General features: G+C 56.5%; 5 protein-coding genes across 5 annotated transcripts; 3 read left to right on the top strand and 2 right to left on the bottom strand.

The window, feature by feature from the left end:
• Positions 1-153: 153 nt before the first annotated feature.
• On the top strand, positions 154-2,627 carry TRAVEDRAFT_53305 (cytochrome P450; the record flags this gene model as incomplete). The annotated part of the gene is made up of 14 exons (XM_008046214.1): positions 154-280; positions 344-444; positions 518-621; positions 682-725; positions 791-888; positions 946-1,118; positions 1,186-1,433; positions 1,498-1,564; positions 1,622-1,825; positions 1,878-1,907; positions 1,972-2,205; positions 2,288-2,320; positions 2,389-2,417; positions 2,479-2,627. 14 exons carry the CDS (start codon positions 154-156, stop codon positions 2,625-2,627), a joined length of 1,641 nt encoding a protein of 546 aa, XP_008044405.1.
• Positions 2,628-4,284: 1,657 nt separating this feature from the next.
• TRAVEDRAFT_75121 (uncharacterized protein) lies at positions 4,285-5,436 on the top strand (the record flags this gene model as incomplete). Its single annotated transcript, XM_008046213.1, has 3 exons — positions 4,285-4,855; positions 4,908-4,948; positions 5,009-5,436. Exons 1-3 carry the CDS (start codon positions 4,515-4,517, stop codon positions 5,434-5,436), a joined length of 810 nt encoding a protein of 269 aa, XP_008044404.1. The 5' UTR covers positions 4,285-4,514.
• Positions 5,437-5,620: 184 nt separating this feature from the next.
• TRAVEDRAFT_75120 (cytochrome P450) lies at positions 5,621-8,145 on the bottom strand (the record flags this gene model as incomplete). Its single annotated transcript, XM_008046212.1, has 14 exons — positions 5,621-5,828; positions 5,894-5,922; positions 5,986-6,018; positions 6,090-6,323; positions 6,383-6,412; positions 6,472-6,675; positions 6,737-6,803; positions 6,868-7,115; positions 7,178-7,350; positions 7,420-7,517; positions 7,583-7,626; positions 7,688-7,791; positions 7,862-7,959; positions 8,016-8,145. The coding sequence occupies 14 exons, from the start codon at positions 8,143-8,145 to the stop codon at positions 5,680-5,682; spliced, it is 1,641 nt and encodes a 546-aa protein (XP_008044403.1). The 3' UTR covers positions 5,621-5,679.
• Positions 8,146-11,122: 2,977 nt separating this feature from the next.
• Positions 11,123-13,944, top strand: TRAVEDRAFT_40462 (P-loop containing nucleoside triphosphate hydrolase protein; the record flags this gene model as incomplete). Its single annotated transcript, XM_008045893.1, has 9 exons — positions 11,123-11,254; positions 11,304-11,417; positions 11,487-11,545; positions 11,617-11,738; positions 11,869-12,980; positions 13,039-13,114; positions 13,173-13,295; positions 13,346-13,706; positions 13,764-13,944. 9 exons carry the CDS (start codon positions 11,123-11,125, stop codon positions 13,942-13,944), a joined length of 2,280 nt encoding a protein of 759 aa, XP_008044084.1.
• Positions 13,945-14,876: 932 nt separating this feature from the next.
• On the bottom strand, positions 14,877-17,204 carry TRAVEDRAFT_134768 (YVTN repeat-like/Quino protein amine dehydrogenase; the record flags this gene model as incomplete). The annotated part of the gene is made up of 8 exons (XM_008046211.1): positions 14,877-15,520; positions 15,588-15,648; positions 15,702-15,776; positions 15,839-15,976; positions 16,033-16,119; positions 16,190-16,296; positions 16,647-16,719; positions 16,788-17,204. 8 exons carry the CDS (start codon positions 17,202-17,204, stop codon positions 14,877-14,879), a joined length of 1,602 nt encoding a protein of 533 aa, XP_008044402.1.
• Between the last annotated feature and the right edge of the window lie 600 nt (positions 17,205-17,804).

Here is a 17,804-nt window from a genome sequence, read left to right as displayed (position 1 = left end):
CTGAAACAACGAGACACCTTCCCGCTCGGCAAGTCGGTATCCTATGGTCCCAAACGTTGCCGGTGTGACCCGGCTTTCTGGCATCTTATAGGGCGGTCTCGGGACCCACTTATCCCCCCTATTCCCCCTCGTTGCAGATATTTTCATGCTGACATGCTCGCCCAATACCTCATCGGCGCCGGCGTCGCATACGTTCTTTTGAAGCTTGTCAGGTGGTTTTTAGCGCCGAAGTCGCCGCTCGACAACGTCATCGGGCCGCCTGTGCCATCATGGATAGCTGGTCAGTCTGCCACTGCGTGTTCATCCACTGAACAAAATCTGACGTCGTGTTCGCTCTTTCTAGGCCACATGTTAGAGCTGTACGACAAGCAACTTGGATGGAACTTCCATCATGAGCTCCGAACCAAGTACGGCCCCGTATCCAAGCTTCAGTTTCTGTTCGGCGTGAGTGGCTTTACTACTTCATATGAAGGCAACCTGGTCACCGTGACCGCAACCTCTGATAACTCTCCAATAGAAACCGCTACTATACGTCTACGATCCTACAGCAATGCAAACTATTGTCTTGAAGGAGCACCGCCGCCATGAGCCGCTTTTCGAAGAGCTTCCATATCTTATGAGGTACGTTCGCTTTCACGAACATGATGTCAGGGTCTAGCGCGCTAATCGCTCGGGTTGTAGCATCGGAATGGACACCTTCGGCCCCGGCCTGCTATCGACTGTGGGTGAGTGTGATATGCGAACATTTGCGAAGATGAAGTTCGATCTGATCACGGCACTCTCTGGATAGGTGGTACGCACCGAAGGCAACGCAAGCTGCTGAACCCGATCTTCTCGCCTAAAAATCTCCGGCTCGCCACCCCAACGTTCTATGAAGTTGCTCACCGTGTAGGCCATTCCCCGAGAAGGAGTATCGCTGTGTGCACTGACATTGGCACTGCTTAGCTCTCCAAGGCGATAAAAGCGCTCGTAGTGGCTGGAGATCAACAAGTCGACATGGCGCAGTACATGGCACGGGCAGCACTCGAGCTCGTTGGGCAGTCCGTGCTTGGTCAGTGCCTGGACCCGCTCACCGAAAAGGGCAGTAACCCCTATACTGAAGCACTGAAATCGTATATGTACGTCCTTCGCATATTCTCGTAATCTTGCAACGGCACTAAACGACTTGAACCCTTCGGCATTCAGACCGACATTCACCGCATTGACCCCATTCTTTCAGTTCTATCGATATGGGCGCCCGTTCATTCCCACTGCTCTGCGGCGGCCGATCATGGACTCCCTGCCTTCCCGACGTGTCAAAGCGCTGCTTCGCATCATCGACACGATGCACAGTAATGCGGTGCGCATATTTGAAGAGAAAAAAACTCTAGTGGAATCGCGCGAGAAGGCTGATGACGAGGAAGAGAAAGGGAAGGATTTGACTACCCTCTTTCGTACGTCCAAATTCCATTACCTCTATAGATTTCTGTTAATGACGGCCCCGAAACAATTCGACAGTGAAAGCCAACGTGGGCGCGCCGAAAAAGGACGCATTAACGGAGGAGGAGCTCATCGCACAGCTCTCGTATGTAACCATATGCTCTCGCCGTCCATCTTGCCGGTTGACCTTACCCGCTTTCAGGACTCTTATATTCGCCGCAACGGATACAACTTCCAACGCGCTCACGCTCATCCTCGAGTGTCTCGCCAAGAACCCTGAAGTACAGGACAAGCTGCGTACAGAACTTAGAGAAGCGAAAAGTCGCCACAAGGGTGGAGATCTCCCGTACGACGAGTTGATGGCCTTGCCGTATCTCGACGCAGTGTGCGCGGAAACCCTACGAGTGTATGTTATCCCCTCGACGTCTCATTCTTCTCGTGTCTGATATCCTGAGCAGGCACGTCCCGGCTCCAATGCGCATCCGCGAGTACGTTTTGACATCTCGAATGCTCCGAGTCATTCTCGCCAGCTGACCGCGTGCTCGCCGCCAGAGCCCAAGTCGACGCCGTCCTTCCCCTCTCCTCACCGATCCGCGGAAACGACGGCACCCTCATGCACTCTATTCCTGTCCCCAAAGGCACCTACGTCTTCATCGCTATCCAGGCCGCGAACATCAACCCGGACCTCTGGGGCGCAGACGCGCACGTGTGGCGCCCTGAACGTTGGCTCGCGCCCCTCCCGGGGACGATCGCGGAGGCAAAGATCCCAGGGGTATATTCGAATCTGTGCGTACCTCCAACCTTGCGTTTGACTGGCAGTACTAGATGCGGCGGGACCGGCGCTGATAATGCGCTCTTGGATTCATAGGATGACGTTTTGGGGTGGAGGGCGCTCATGCATGTGAGTAACGTGCACGTTTGGAGCGTCCACGCCGAGCTTGAAGTACTTTTTGCTGACGTGCTGTGCAGAGGCTTCAAGTTCGCTCAGCTCGAAATGAGTGCGTATCACCCTCGATACCTGTTCCACTCACCGTTGACCTCGGATCCGCTGCATGGCAGAGGTTGTCCTCGCAGAGCTAATCTCGACATTCGCGTTTGAGAAGACCGACGCGCCTGTGGTCTGGAACCTCGGCGAAGTGGTTCACCCCACTATCGGCGCGGACTCATCACACCCTGAGTATCCGATGAAGGTCACCCTGGTGCAGTGATCACCGGCTAGTGGTAACAGAGTTGACACGGGAAGGCGACACGGCATGTCTCGATATACTGTACAGATCACTAATCGCTCCAAGGCATTAACATATTCTAACAGAGTGTGTTGTGCCTTCTGTTCGAACTACGTCCTCGCGTCTCGGCGGGCATGCTCGCGCCGCGTATCATCAGCTGCATGACTCGTCGTCGGACCGAGTCGTTGTGCTCCCAGGCTCTCGCTACTAGTAAGGTTAAGTCTACCTGCTTGCGCTATTGGAGCCGTTCTCGGAACCGCGGTCAATAACACCAGCTCCTACCATTGCACCCGGCCGAAGATTTTTTCAAGCTGCTGTCAACCAACCTCCAGACGCGGTGCCCTTTACAGCTTTCTCTCACTCCAGCGCATATTCGAGGTGCGTGGCAGCTGTTGTTGTCATCGTATTGGAAATAATTGAAACTTCTATGGGGTACATGTCGCTCCTACAGGCTGCGGCCGCCTGCCTCTTCTTAGTGTGAAGTACTGTGATAACTTATAAGGCACGTATGCCAGACTGCCATTGTAATTTGACTGTCTCCGAATAGTGGCTACAACATGCACACAGCCTCTCGGCCAATAGTCAGCAAGAACGGCTGAGATGCTCCACCGTGTGATTCTTGCGAGGGCGCGACCGCTCTAGGAGCAATCGCGATCCCTCAGATACTCAATGCCCGGTGAGCATGCCCCGAGTCGGTGTCCTCCTCACTCCATGTCTTACCCTCCGGTCCCTGTTCCGCAGAACCAGCGTATGGAGAAACGTCCTTCCGTTGGAGTTTGTTCGCACAAGGAGGCTACTACAGGTTGAAGGAAGATTTACTCTAGGTGCATCGATGATACCATTACCTCAGGACCCTCATCGTCATTCCTCACCCATGAATAGCCTTCTTAACCGCCTTCCGAGGTTCCGCAACTTGACATACAATTTCCGCATCCCGCTATCCGCTCTGTCGCCGCTATGACTTACCTCGTTAATAGCGAGTATATACTGCAGCTGCAACACTGGCACGAGCATGCCCTCTGCGTCACTACGCCTGACAAACACCGCTTTCGAACATCACAGTGAGCTTCACAGGGAGGCTTCCGAGCATCAAGAGTGTCACTCAGCTGATATGGACCGTTTTGTTCCAGCAGACTCGCGAGTCATGCGCTGCATCCGACGACATGCTTGACAAACTTTCGGCTGGTGGCGAAGCACCGGCTCTTCCTCTTCCTTCTTCTCTCCCCTGGCCGCCGTGATCGCTGCGTACTATGACCCTGCACGGTCCTCCTCGGACTCCGGAACGGCTAAGGATCACGGTGTGTCCTCTAGTCCCACTGCCCATCCCACATCCGTTTTCCCTGGGGGAATCCTTGCCCTCTCCGAGCGCCACATTCTCACACACAATGAAATATCCTCGGCGCGGTGACACACATGATCGAGGGCTGCGGCGGAAGATCTGTCGTACACGGAATGGGCAGGAAAATGCGCGTCCTTGCCGTAAGCACTCACGAATACACGCAGTGCTTCCTCCGCGCGTCCCTCAATATCGCCTCGCCGAGCGCCGTGCACATTCAGTTGCATCTGTCCATCTGTGTTCTGCTCGCTAACACGCTTAAGCGCGGAGGGCCACAGGCGAACGTCATCTGTGTGTTTGCAGGTCAGAAAGTTCTCCCCTCGGGGAGCGACGCACAGGAACCCCTGGGTTCGACGATCGTCGGCGCGGCGTTCTCAAGCAGCAGCGTGGGCGCGCACAGCCGTCATCGTCACCGCGGGCATGCTGGGGCCTCCCAGCAACGCGTGCACGATCCATAAAGGCAGCGTGAGGCCCCTCGTGTAGCCTCAGACGCAAGGCCTCTTTCCTCGTGGACAACCCTTCTTTCTCCGGAGATGCACGCCCTCATCGCACTCGTTACGCTCGCGGCTGCCCTGCAGGCGGCGGCGAAGCCCGCGCCTGTGGCTCCCCCGCCGTCGGTGATCACCCCACCTCCTGTGCCTATCGACGCGGCTGTGAGGGCGCGGGACGAGGCGCTTACAATCCCGCTGCTCAGCTGCTTGGTTAGCATTGAGTGTTGCCAGATGGTGCTCACGCTCCCCGTCTTGCCGGCGAGCCTTACCGGGATTCTGGCGCCCCTAGGCCTCACCGCGCCCATCCCGATTCCGACCCTGGGCCCTATGGCTGGCTTAATATGCAGCCCCGCGACTGACCTCGACATCCTTGGAAACCAATGGTACGTAATTTGACTTTTATTCGTATACATGCACTCACAGGAATGTTTGCAGTCTCGCAGGTGGAACGCCCCTTTGCTGCCAGGAAACTATACGTGAGTCCATTGTCGGACGCCATAATTGAGAGCCATGCTAACTCCTTTGCCTCAATTCAGTCGGCCTCGTCGCAGAGGGCTGTCAGGAGGTCATCAACATCCCGTCCATCACGCTGCCCCTCTCGCTCCCAACCATCTCTCTCCCGCTGCTCGGGGGCTCCAGCGGCCTGCTCGGCATCCTCTCCTCCCTCCCGCTCCTCGGCACAGGGGGCGGCCTCCTCGGTCTACCGCTTCCGACGACGCTCCCCCCAGTGCTCGGGAATCCCGCCCCAACTTCGTCTGCCGGCGGGCTGCTCGGCCTCCCACTGCCCTCCCTTCCGCTCCTCGGCACTGGCGGAGGCCTCCTCGGTCTGCCGCTTCCGACGTCGACCCCCCTGCTCGGGGGCACCCCGACTTCGACCTCCGGCGGCCTGCTCGGCCTGCTTGGGCTCGCTTCGGAGGTCCCGATCCCGGAGGCGGCCGCGACGCCCACACCTCCCCCTGCTTGAGAGCATGAGATTGGGTTAGATATTGGAAAACAGTGTTCCCGCATTGGATTGTACAGTTTTCTTGGGCTGTAGGTTTCGTTCTATGCTTTCGCCAGGGACGTGGAAAGGTTGTATCTCGCGGGGACGTTGTTACGCATATGCTGAATATATTGGGATCCTCTATAAAATTTCGAGGCATTTATTGGTTGGGTCGCAGATTACATCTCAACTCGCCCATTGCCGCTGAGCGCTGAGCGGTAGCTGTCAGTTTGCCAGCGTGACTTTCATCGGATACTCCGGGCGCGACGACTCGGTGCTGAGGGTAGGGTGGATGACCTCGCCGAGGTTCCATATCACGGGCGCGTCCGTCTTCTCGAGCGCGAACGTCGAGATAAGCTCGGCGAGGACGATTTCTGCGATACAGCGGAAACCGACGTTAGTGATCCGAAGGTGCACACGACGCGGAAGATATACGCACTCATCTCGAGTTCGGCGAACTTGAAGCCTCTGCACACGCACGACGTCAGCAACACCGTTCTCGAGTAGAGGTTCAAAATGCACAGCACGCACATGCACGAGCGCCCTCCCCCCCAGAATGTCATCCTGTAAATCCAAAAACGCATTATCAGCGCCAGGCCCACGACGCAAATCCAGCCACTGCAGATCAGACGTACAGGTTCGAGTACACGCCCGGGATCTTCGCCTCGCCGACCGCCTCCGGGAGCGGCTCAAGCCAGCGCTCGGGGCGCCACACGTGCGCGTCCGCGCCCCAGATTGCAGGGTTGACGTTCGCGGCCTGGATGGCGATGAAGACGTAGGTGCCCTTGGGGACGGGGACGGAGTGTATGAGCGTGCCGTCGACGCCGCGGACCGGCGTGGAAAGCGGGAGGACCGCGTCTGCTTGAGCTCTGCGGGGGAGTGACGTGGTTAGAGGGGGAGGAGTTGGAAGGCAAGGAGACGGACGTACTCGCGGACGCGGAGCGGGGCGGGGACGTGTCTGCGCGAGACGTCAGATATGAGTACGGGGAGGATAATGGGTGTAAGAGGGAAACATACACTCGCAGGGTCTCCGAGCACACCGCGTGGAGGTACGGCAGCGACATCAGCTCGTCGTACGGGAGTTCGCCGTTCTCGTGGCGGCTTTTCGCCGCTCTGAGCTCGGCACGCAGCTTTTCTTGCGCCTCCGGGCGCGTGGCGAGGCACTCGAGGACGAGCGTGAGTGCGTTGGACGTCGTGTCCGTTGCAGCGAATATCAAGGTTCTAGTGGTGACAGGTAAGCCAGATACAAGATGCATGGTGACAAAGTCTGCCTTATACGCACGAAAGCTGGGCGATGAGTTCCTCGTCTGCTAGTGCGTCTTCTTTCGACGCGCCCACATTGGCTTGCACTGTAGAGCGGATTCAGGTCCGTTATAAGCAATCAACTCCAGGGACAATATGATTTTCACATACGAAGGAGCGAACACAGATCCTTCACTTTCTCGTCCCCCTCGTGCGCCTTATCCTCGGCTTTCACGAGGCTCTTCTTCTTTGTATAAATACGCACTGCGTTCTCGTGCATCGTGTCAATGACGCGAAGCAGCGCCTTCACACGCCGAGAGGGCAACAGGTTCATGATCGGGCGTCGCAGCGGAGCGGGAATGAGATGACGGCCAAACCGGTATACCTGCAAGAATGGGCTGAGGGCCGTGAAGGCGGGACTAAGAATATATTGGGCACCGTCAGATCATGACGAGAGCGGGAAGCGGAGGTGAAAACGTACATGTAGGACTTCAGTGCCTCCGCGTAAGGGTTGCTCCCTTTCTCGGTGAGCGGGTCCAGGGACTGACCGAGCGTTGACTGTGCGATGAGCTCGAGCGCTGTCCGTGCCATGTACTGAGCCAGGTCGACCTGTGGCTCTCCAGCAAGTACGAGTGTCTTGATCGCTGCAGAAAGCTAGAAAGCGGGTGTGGGTGTTGGTGTGTTAGTGCTCGTGCGGCTGCTCGTTCGGGAGACACAACTGACGCGGTGGACGACTTCGTAGAACGTCGGAGTGGCGAGGCGCAGATTCTTCGGCGAGAAGATCGGGTTCAGCAGCTTGCGCTGTTTGCGATGCGTCTCTCCTGTCGATAGGTGTCGGGATTAGTAAACTCAGCGGGATGGCTTCGTTAGGGCGTATTGGACATACCTGTGCTTGAGAGAAGGCCGGGGCCGAAGGTGTCTAGTCCAATGCTATGACAAGACTGATGAGCACGCCGTGCGCCAGATGCAATATTACGAGTAGACGACGTACTTCATGAACCATTGGATCTCTTCGAAGAGCGGCTCATGGTGTCGGTGCTCCTTCAGGACGACGGTTTGCATAGCTGCAGGGTCGTAGACGCACAGCATTGGTTTCTGAATTTATAGCATAATCAGACACCGCGCGCATGGGGGCATAACACTGGCATATGGAAAAGCTACTCACGCCGAATAGGAACTGGAGCCTGGACACTGGACCGTACTTGGTGCGAAGGTCGCGATGAAAGTCCCATCCTTGCCTGTTATACAACTGTAACATGTGGCCTGCATAAAGGTAAGGTTAGCAAGACTTTATGCAGATGATAGAGCGTGAGGCTAACCAGTGAGCCACGATGGCGAGGGGGGCCCATGGATATTGTCAAGCGGTGACTTCGGCGACGAGAGCCACCTGAAGAGCTTCCAGACCGCGTATGCGAGTCCGATACTGACGAAGTATTGGAGCATGTCCATGGGCGGTAGACTGATAGAAATTCGAGGGAGAAAGTGGGGCATGAGTGCAGCTCCACCGTATCCCAGAGCCTATAAGTCGCGGAGAAGGACTGCGCAACCCTTAGACGCGTGAAGAGGGTTTACCGACGCTGGAAGGGTGTGGTTGTTTCGAGAATGAACCGGATGATGCTGGTGGGGGCCGCAGTACTGGAGTCAACAAACGCAGAAGCGCTGCCAGGCGTTCTCGGAGCCGTCATACTCCTAGGCGGCGGCAATAGAAGCACTCGCTTCTGCGGGTTTGGAAGTGCAGCGCAGTCGGCGACAACCACCTATCAATCCTGGCAGGGACTGGAGACCCGCATATCACAATTAATGGTGTTCCTGTAGCCACAGTTGTGACGGCGATTCGCTGGTCGGCGAACCCAGCACCGGAGGGCGTGTTCAACTTCGATGACATGTCCAAATAAGCACTGGGCATGGTCCATGACACTGTCATAGAGAAGGTTGTGTCTTCCAAGATGTATGTGGGACGTATAAGGTTTGCGCCGCGCACGACTCCGAGCGAGGAAGAACGACACTTGCGCGCGCGGGATCCTAGGGATGTAGACGTTAATCTGTAAGCATCTGTAAGGAGTACTTACTTTGAGTAGTTTGATGTTTCCCACCTTTTCTTTATTCTATATCTGAATCTGACTCCAAAATGTGGTGACGGATCCAAGTGGGATGAGGCCAGTCCTAAACATATCATACCAGCTCAGAGGGGAGCCACCTGGCAAGCGCAAGCAGCGGCAATCGTACGGTCAGTCGAAAGTACCATGTACCATCGGTCAACGAGAGGAATCATGGCCATGCAGCGGATGGTGCATGATGGATGGTACTGTGCTTGCCAGGGCCCGAGTCGAGAGAGTCGAAGAGTCGCGTCAGCTCGGGAGGGGGGGGGGTCCCAAAGGTGCTCGTGGGAATGTCGGCGTTTCAATTGCATACACCATCGCAGTTCCGATTTTGCATTCCAACTTTCCTACCGCCACTCATGCACTCACCTTGTCTCCCCTAGGCAGACGAAGGTGATCTTGTCGAGGGGGGGAGGACGATCACACTAACGTCTGCTTTCAAACGCGCCCTCCTTGGAGGAGGGTCCCGATTCTTCGATGCCGAGTGATCCGACGGTCCTAAATAGGTATTCCCATACTAAGACGCCACGTGCGCTCCTTATATGGGAAGACCCAACATGGAAATACGGGCGCCAACAGCTTGGCGGTTTCACGAGGGGCATTGGCCCAAATTCCGGTCCTGAATAGGCTAGGATAGATAGATAGATAGATAAATTCGTGGGCTTATAGTGGCGCTCAGGCCGTTTACGGCCTATGTGGCCACTACCCGATACTACGCGAAGGCTACGAGCGACGGATCTACACTAACACCTCCCGCCCATTGAAGGGAGGAGCGCGGGGTACAACCTGGCCTCTGGTGCGTCATAGATAACTATGTCCGCCCTGCCTCTTGGTCTTGGGAGGTCCAGGAATGCGCGCCGCCAGTTGCCCCGGCGGCGGCCAAAACTCCCCCCGGATCCCGGGATTGGCCGGGATCCACCAGCGCCCGGAGGTGTGCTACAGTACAAACAATGAGGCACAAGAGGACCGGTAGGGTGGGGAAGTGAATAGGCTAGGAACAGCGCCTGAACTGGTCTCCTGTTACCAGACTGGTTCAGGTCCGGAATCCCGGTTAGTAAATCTACTTATCGGATAACAACTCACATTAGAGTGGCGCTTTGTTGGCCATTGCCCGGGTTCCTAGCCTGTCTCCGGTCCTGAATAGGAGACCAGTTCCGAGCATATTCCTGGCCTATTCAGGACCGGAATACGGGCCATGTAATTCTAGGCCGACTGGTCAAATAACGACAGCCATTTATCCCCCTGACAATGCAGCGGCATATTCCCCATCTTATGCCAGCTAGAATCACACTGCACATATATCTCCAACCTGTTGCTTGGGTACTAAATTTTCAGGGCCATACCCTCCGGCAACGCAGCCACGCCCCGCTGTGGAAGGCATTTTCAGAGTCGGTCCTTCAGCATGGCTTTGCATCATCGAATGAGCTCATCTGGACATTTCGCAGGGGTCTGATAGCGTCAAGTGTGCCTGTGTATAGATCACGACGCGTCGTCGGAGATCAATTGTCTGCTGACAAATAATGATACGGGACCCTCCTCCAAGCATGCCTCAAATGCATGCAGACTAGCACTCACCCTATAAAAGCACCACCTCCTCCACTCCGACTTGGCTGTGAAGTTGAGAGAGACAGACTTCTGACGACAATGTGTGCCAATCCCCTATGGATGGCATCGCGGCGCTTAGAGGGATTCATGGACCCCGATGTGGAAGCACTAAAGGGACCTACCATCGAACAGAGTACCAAATAACAATGGTGTGTTTTCTATACTACCTGCATATTATTCCTAGATCCAGATGATGCTTGCGAGCAGCTGAGAAGTGCGTACACCGCGATTCTGAAGTCTCACAACAGCCAGTACGACATTTCAGGCCCAACAGTACTCACTCGGAAGGAGACCCCGCCGTATATGAAGACCTGCGAGTACGGCTGGCGAAGCTTACCTTGATGTCAGTGTTGTGACTCGCAGGTAGGCACGTTTCAACAGCCCAGTGGCGATTCGAATACTTTTACTCCCCACACACCGGCTTGAATGCATCCTTGCGGGCACATCACAGTTTCCTCATGAGTGTCCCGAATGCTGCATCACAGATGCTTTGGTCATTTCCATCTAGGGCGATGCGTACCCACCCCACGCACACAGGCGCTATAGCCATCCGGCTGGTCAGGTGAGAGCTAAGCCTACCGCAGCTCAACTTCTAAGCCCGCCGCCACGTACTCATATAAGGTGCTGCAGGTAGTATCCGAAACGATGCTCACCCCTTCTGACCCTCCAGTTATCATCCCTGACGACACCCCTCATCTCTTCTGCGTTGTCACTCCGCCGTAATGGCTAGTTATAACCCGTACACCAACAGACCTCCAATCTCAGGTACGATAGCGCCCAAGCTTGGCAGCAAGGACCCACTCTTTGGCTTTTTCCCTCGCAGGGTCACCTCTCAGCAGGTGCTGAAGGCTATGGCAAGCGTTTATTCTGTTCGAGTTTGAGGTATTCCTTAATTCTTTTTAGGAATGCGACATCAACCCCTTCAGCAAGAAGCCACACTCTGCGCAGTACAAGAAGATCCTCCAAGACCGCAAAAAGCTGATCGTGTTCCAGCACATGGGCCACTTCCTCAAAATGGTGAGCATCTTTGCCACTCGCCTCGAAGCCAGTGGACGCATCACTGATGTCCTGCCGCTCTGCACGAAGTTCAGCCAAAACCAAATCATCGTCATGGTCGGCGAGACGGGCTCAGGCAAGACTACTCAGTAAGACGGTTCATCTTGTTCAGGCGCGAGTCGTCTGGAGCAGACTGAATGACTTTTGCTTCTTGTTACAGGATACCGCAATTTGTTTGTTATTCTGACCTGCCGCACCTCAAAGGCAAGTTGGTGGCATGTACCCAGCCTAGGCGAGTGGCTGCCATGTCTGTCGCAAAACGTGTTGCGGACGAGATGGATGGTAAGTATCATCGATTGGCATAGTGTCTCCGCTCGACGACTGCCGGATTTGTGGTCCTAATAAGTGATTTTTCAAATATAGTCTGGGGACTTTGGTACAAGGGAGTGCTCTTTGCTAACTACCTTTGTAGTGAAGCTCGGGAAGCAAGTCGGGTACTCTATCCGTTTCGAGGACATGACAGAACCCGGGACCACCTTCTTGAAGTACATGACCGACGGTATGCTGCTCCGGGAAGCCATGAACGACAACGAACTCAGCCGTTACTCCACGATCATCCTCGACGAGGCCCACGAACGTACACTCGCCACCGATATTCTCATGGGTCTACTAAAGGACATTGCGAAGCGGCGCTCCGACCTCAAGATTGTCGTCATGTCCGCAACGCTCGACTATCAGAAATTCCAGAACTATTTCAGCTTAACTGGGGCCGAGAATCCCGCGCCGCTGTTCAAGGTACCAGGTCGGACGCATCTAGTAGAGGTGTTCTACACGCAGGGGCCAGAGCCGGACTACGTCGAGGCCACGATTCGGACGGTTCTCATGATCCACCGCGCAGAGGACCCGGGCGATATCCTACTTTTCCTCACCGGTGAAGAGGAGATCGAAGACGCATGCAGAAAAATCAAGCTCGAGGCGAACGACCTTCTCAACCAGGATCCGGACAGTGTCGGCCCCCTCGTGTGCATACCGCTCTACTCATCTCTCCCTCCACAACAGCAGCAGCGTATCTTTGACCCTGCCCCTTCTCCCCGCGTTCCCGGCGGCCCGGCTGGACGCAAGGTCGTCATCTCGACAAATATCGCTGAGACGTCCCTCACCATCGATGGCATCGTCTACGTCGTCGATCCCGGCTTCTCGAAACAGAAGGTGTACAACCCGCGTATCCGTGTCGAGTCTCAGCTTGTTTCGCCCATCTCCAAGGCGTCCGCACAGCAGCGCGCGGGTCGCGCCGGGCGTACGCGCCCCGGGAAATGCTTCCGGCTATACACGGAGAAGGACTTCATGACGGAGCTGGAGGAGCAGACGCACCCCGAGATCCTGCGGAGCAACCTCGCGAACACAGTTCTGGAGCTTGCGAAGCTGGGCGTCGACGATCTGGTGCACTTCGACTACATCGATGCGCCCGCCCCGGAGACGCTCTTGCGCGCGTTGGAACTGCTAAACTTCCTCGCCGCGATAGACGACGAGGGGAAGCTGACGCACTTGGGCTCGATCATGGCGGAATTCCCGCTCGACCCGCAGGTGCGTTCCGTTATAACTACCTGTCGGCCTGGCAGATATTCACGGACGTCTCGTGTAGCTGGGGAAGATGCTGATTGCGAGCCCGAAATTCAACTGCAGTAATGATGTCTTGACAATCGTCGCAATGCTATCTGGTGCGTCGAAGTCGGCGGTTTTTTTTGCATTCATGGCGGGCTAACATGTCGAATTTAGTGCCAAACGCATGGCTGAGGCCGCCAAAACAGCGAAAGAAGGCGGACGTAGCGAAGGCGCTGCTCACCGTCCCCGACGGCGACCATCTCACGATGATGAACGTGTACAACTACTATGTCAACAGTACGTCCGGATCCATTCAGACTACACGCGCTGGCTGACATCCCCTATAGACAAGCACGACAAGAACTGGTGCTGGAACAACTACCTCTCCGCGCGCGCGCTGCAGCAGGCCGAGAACGTGCGCACGCAGCTGCTGCGCACGATGGAGCGGTACGAGATCGAGCTCGTGACAACGAAGGACGAGCGCAAGCTGTGGACGAACATCCGCAAGGCGCTCGTCTGCGGCTTCTTCATGCAGGTCGCGCACAAGGAGGGCGAGAAGAGCCAGTACCTGACGGTGAAGGACAACCAGGTCGTGTCGCTGCACCCGAGCTGCGGGCTCGACACGAGCCCGGAGTGGGTGCTGTTCAACGAGTTCGTGCTCACGACGAAGCCGTACATCCGCACTGTCACGGAGGTCAAGCCGGAGTGGTGCGTGTGCTGTGCCCTGTGACTTGACGCTGCTGCTGATCGAACGGGTCTCGATAGGTTGCTGGAGTATGCGCAGAGCTATTACGACCCGGCGACGTTCCCCGACGGCGAGACGAAGCGGGCGCTGTTGCGCAAGAGGCGCGCAGCCGGAGAGGATGGCACCGCGAGCGCGAAGGCGAGCAGACCGGGCACCCTTGCTACAGGTGACCGAAGCAAGAAGAGGTCGCGGAAGGCCTGAAGCGAAGATATTTCATGGAGTTCTCAGGCGCCGCGTGTTGGGCCTGGAGAGCTATCACGGCGATGTGGTGTAGAAAGGTCCTGAAAGAACCTGTTCATGTAGACATTGTACTGCTGGTTGTTTGCATAATATGTTGTCTGAGTTGTACACCTCCGACTTTAGTCTGTTGCTCCCCGGCAGCTCTTATCGTCCCTCGACCACTTACTAGGTCAATCTCCAAACGATGCGTGAGTCTCTCTGAACTACCTCCTTCCCTACGTATGCAGTCTGATCAAATAGTACGATCCCTGCAGAGTCCATCAACGGGCGACTACCCCACGTGTAGTGCCCATTCGGCCTTGACCTGAATTCAATGCTACCGCGACATCGTGATTCGTCTTGCATCATGCACATCTGACGATTGTCTCTACACAGTATGTCGCCCTCGAGTAGTCTGTGTTCCTAACTGATTCCTATCAGGAACGAAAAAGCGTTCGCGGAAGGCATAAACTGAGCGCTGCAGCGGGGCAGATATCGACACCCAGGAGCTTGAAATACGCCACGCGGCAACTTTGTACACTATACTTATAAGAGGAATGCTGTATTTTAATGCTTGGTATTCACCATAATTAGCAGTCAGGTCAACGAACCCGGCGAGCATCCGACCTCAAGCCGCTTCTGGAGTAGAGTGGTCGAGGTGAGTAGATGCGTCTGCAATATAGATGACAGTAGCTCATCAGTCCTCGTGTTTATTGAATATAGCCTGCCCGGCGGGAGAGAGGATGAGATATAGTCCTTTTCTAGTCAGTGTCAGCAACATCTGCTAAGACAATGTTCGAGCCAATAACGACATGCTCTACGGCTTAGGCTGAGAACGCCATCGTAGTAGAGCGGGCCCTGGGCCGACATTACTCATACACCAGTACGAATAGTATACACGCAGTCCCAGAAAATCAAGAACCCCCCGGCGCGCTCCCGTCCCCATCCTGCCCCTCCTCCTCGACCTCAAACGCGCAGCAGAACGTGTCATCGTCCAACAGCACCATGCCCTTCCCGTCCGGCGCCCACCGCACGTCGCGCGTCTCGAACTTCTGCGCCGGCACCCCCACGCACTCTGCAACCTCCCCGTCTTCCTCTGACAGCGGAGACGGGGACGAAGAAGGCTCGGGCACCCACTCGTCGCTCCACAGGTACACGCTCTGGCTCGCGCACGCGACCGCGAGGCGGCCTGCACGCGCTGGGTCCGGGTTCCAGCGCGCGGTGCTCACCGACTGTGTGTGCAGCAGCACCGTACGCAGCCGCGGGACCAGCGGTTGAGCACCTGGTGTCCCTGGTGCGGAAGTCGAATGCGAAGAGGCGGCGGCGGGAGAATGGGACGGGAGAGGGAAGTCGTAGAGGAGGACCGCGGTGGGGAGCGCGGCGGAGCGCACAAGGAGGAGCGTGCCGGACGTGTTGAACGCGAGTTGCGTCGTGCCCGCGCCCCCGCGCGCCCCCAATGAGGCGGAGGCGGATGCGGCCCGCGTGGCGGGTTTTGTGGGTTTGGAGCGCACTTGAGCGGAGGGGGTGGGGAGAGCGAAGGGGGCTTGTATGCGCTCGTCTGGAGGGGAGGGCGTGAGTGCGTAAGCGTAAGGCGCGAAAAGAGGATGTAGAGAGAAGAGGCGTACACGATAGAAAGCCGCGTCCGTGCGTGGCTTCGAGCCATCCGGAGGGCTCACGCCAGACGTGCTGTCGCGACCCAGTCAGCAGTCGCTCGATACCACGAGTAAGTGCGAACGTACCACGCCCGCGGGTGCTCGTGTTGGCAGCTCTAACGTGGCTATTGGCTGCCAGGTCAGGCTCTCCAGAATGTGCACCTGTGCTCATAGGTCAGCATCCTCGCGTCTGTACACGTTTGAGTGGCACCGAGTTTGCGCACCTTGTCGTCGGACCCCGCAACGGCCAGAAACATGCCAGATGGGTGCCATGAGACCATGCGGATGCCGAAGCCGGGGTCGGGCTCTGGTGAGAATGATCCGAGCACGCTCCCCGCGAGGGAAACGATATGGAGTTTGTACTTGGAGCAAATGGATACATGAGTTATGGGCGCGCGGGGCAAAAGCCTGATGCTACCTCAAGCGGACCTTCCCAAACTGCCAGGTAATTCCCGGTGGGCGATAGTGAGACGGAAGCGAGAGAGTTTGTCGGCAGGGGGAAGTGCTGTGTACCGAAGTGAGAGGATCAGCCGCGAGAGCAGTGGATGTCTAGCCGGACTGGTGAAACTACGCACTCGGACTAGACGGTACGCTTCTTGCGCGTCGTACACGCCCAACGTATCCTTGGACTTGTGCCTTTCTGCTAGGACGAAGTAGCGCGCGTCTTTTCGGAACGCGTAACCTGGGGGTAGTGGGCATCAGTGACTTGGCATGCTCGGGACCCAAATCAGCCCGATGGGAGGATTGGACAGGCTCAGCACAAGGATGCGGTTCATAAGTGGCACTCGAGCAGCTTGAACCTGCCGAGCATGAAGACCTTGCCTCCATTCGCCAACGAATGTTTCGAGAGCGTCTAGGACCGCGGGCAGGAACACTACGACTCGCACGGACACACATCGCAGTGTCAGGGTTAGCAAGGGGGCGTTACGAGTCGGCTGTCTCAAGTTTACAATTCGGGAGCCCTCCGCAGGTGAGCATACTGTGGGGCGCGCAGTACTGGTGGGAGCCTCTGATTGATCACAGCGGACGTACCGCGATCTGGGTGGATGGGATATTGAATGTATGTTGCAGCACCGGTGACCAAAGACCACATAGTCACTCTGAGCTACGGACGCATTCCATTGATCATCGCCGCTGAGCTTGAGACGGGAGACGTAGTAGAGCAACACTTACACCCCATTCGGAGAAGCATAGCACTGTCCTCCCGTCCGGGGCCCACTCTGCCTTGACAAGTCCTTCAGAGCCAGCCTCGATGCGTGCGCTCCAGGCCTCGTCTCTGAGCTTGAAGACGGACACTACGCCGGTCCTCGCGCACGCGGCCATGACATACTCGGAGTCACAGGACCATGCCGCGTGCGTAATCCAGTGCGAGGTATCCTCAGCTTGCGCTCGGCCCTTGTGCTTGCTCGAGCTCGCGAGAGCGGCTGCGGTCGGGGACGGTGTCGGGTCGACAAGCCAAGTTCGGGCGATCTGGAAAGAGTCTGAGCGTCGGATGATGAGGCGGTCCTGGACGGCGGTGAGCAGAAAGTGCGTCCCAGGGCTGAAGGAGACGAGAGACGAGGTCTGTTTGTAAATTTCTGTGAAGTCCATCCGGAGTGGGTGGCGGCGAGCGGCAAGAGAGCAGACGCCCAACGCGTCGCGCGTGGACGCGTTTGATCAGACGCGTCGGTGGCGCATCTACACTTGTTCTCCTACTGCCACCTTCGCAATACTAACCACTTACAAGGAACGCTATCAAGTGCTATTAAACTCGGTCAGTATAAGCGACTAGGAAAGCCGGTCGGCACTAGGGGATACAGCAAAGAACACTGTATCGTAATCAATGTTCCGTAAGACTTAACGAGGTGAGCGTTCAAATGAAACAGCGGTCGGGCTATCGTCATTGATCTCGAACAAGATATCAGCCGGAGCGTCCGTACATCGGTGCGGATTCAGATTATAGTCGAAAGTCGAACTCGGAGTCCTAAGAGCTGCTCCGAAAGCCTGGTGGGTGCCCATGTACGACAACTCATGCGTAAGCTAGAACTGCTGCCAAACACGCCGCGCTCCCCGAGGATGTTTGAGTTACGTGCACGGCGTAAAGACGCGTGGTATTCATGCTGGACTTTGTGCCGGGCCTCCCGGTGCATGCGACTTCGATGTTTGATTAGCGAGGTATGTAGTAAGGTACGAGCAATGCACATATGGACT

This window comes from Trametes versicolor (assembly GCF_000271585.1).
Source record: "Trametes versicolor FP-101664 SS1 unplaced genomic scaffold TRAVEscaffold_13, whole genome shotgun sequence".
NCBI classification, from domain to species: domain Eukaryota; kingdom Fungi; phylum Basidiomycota; class Agaricomycetes; order Polyporales; family Polyporaceae; genus Trametes; species Trametes versicolor.
This window is presented reverse-complemented; position numbering and strand designations above follow the sequence as displayed.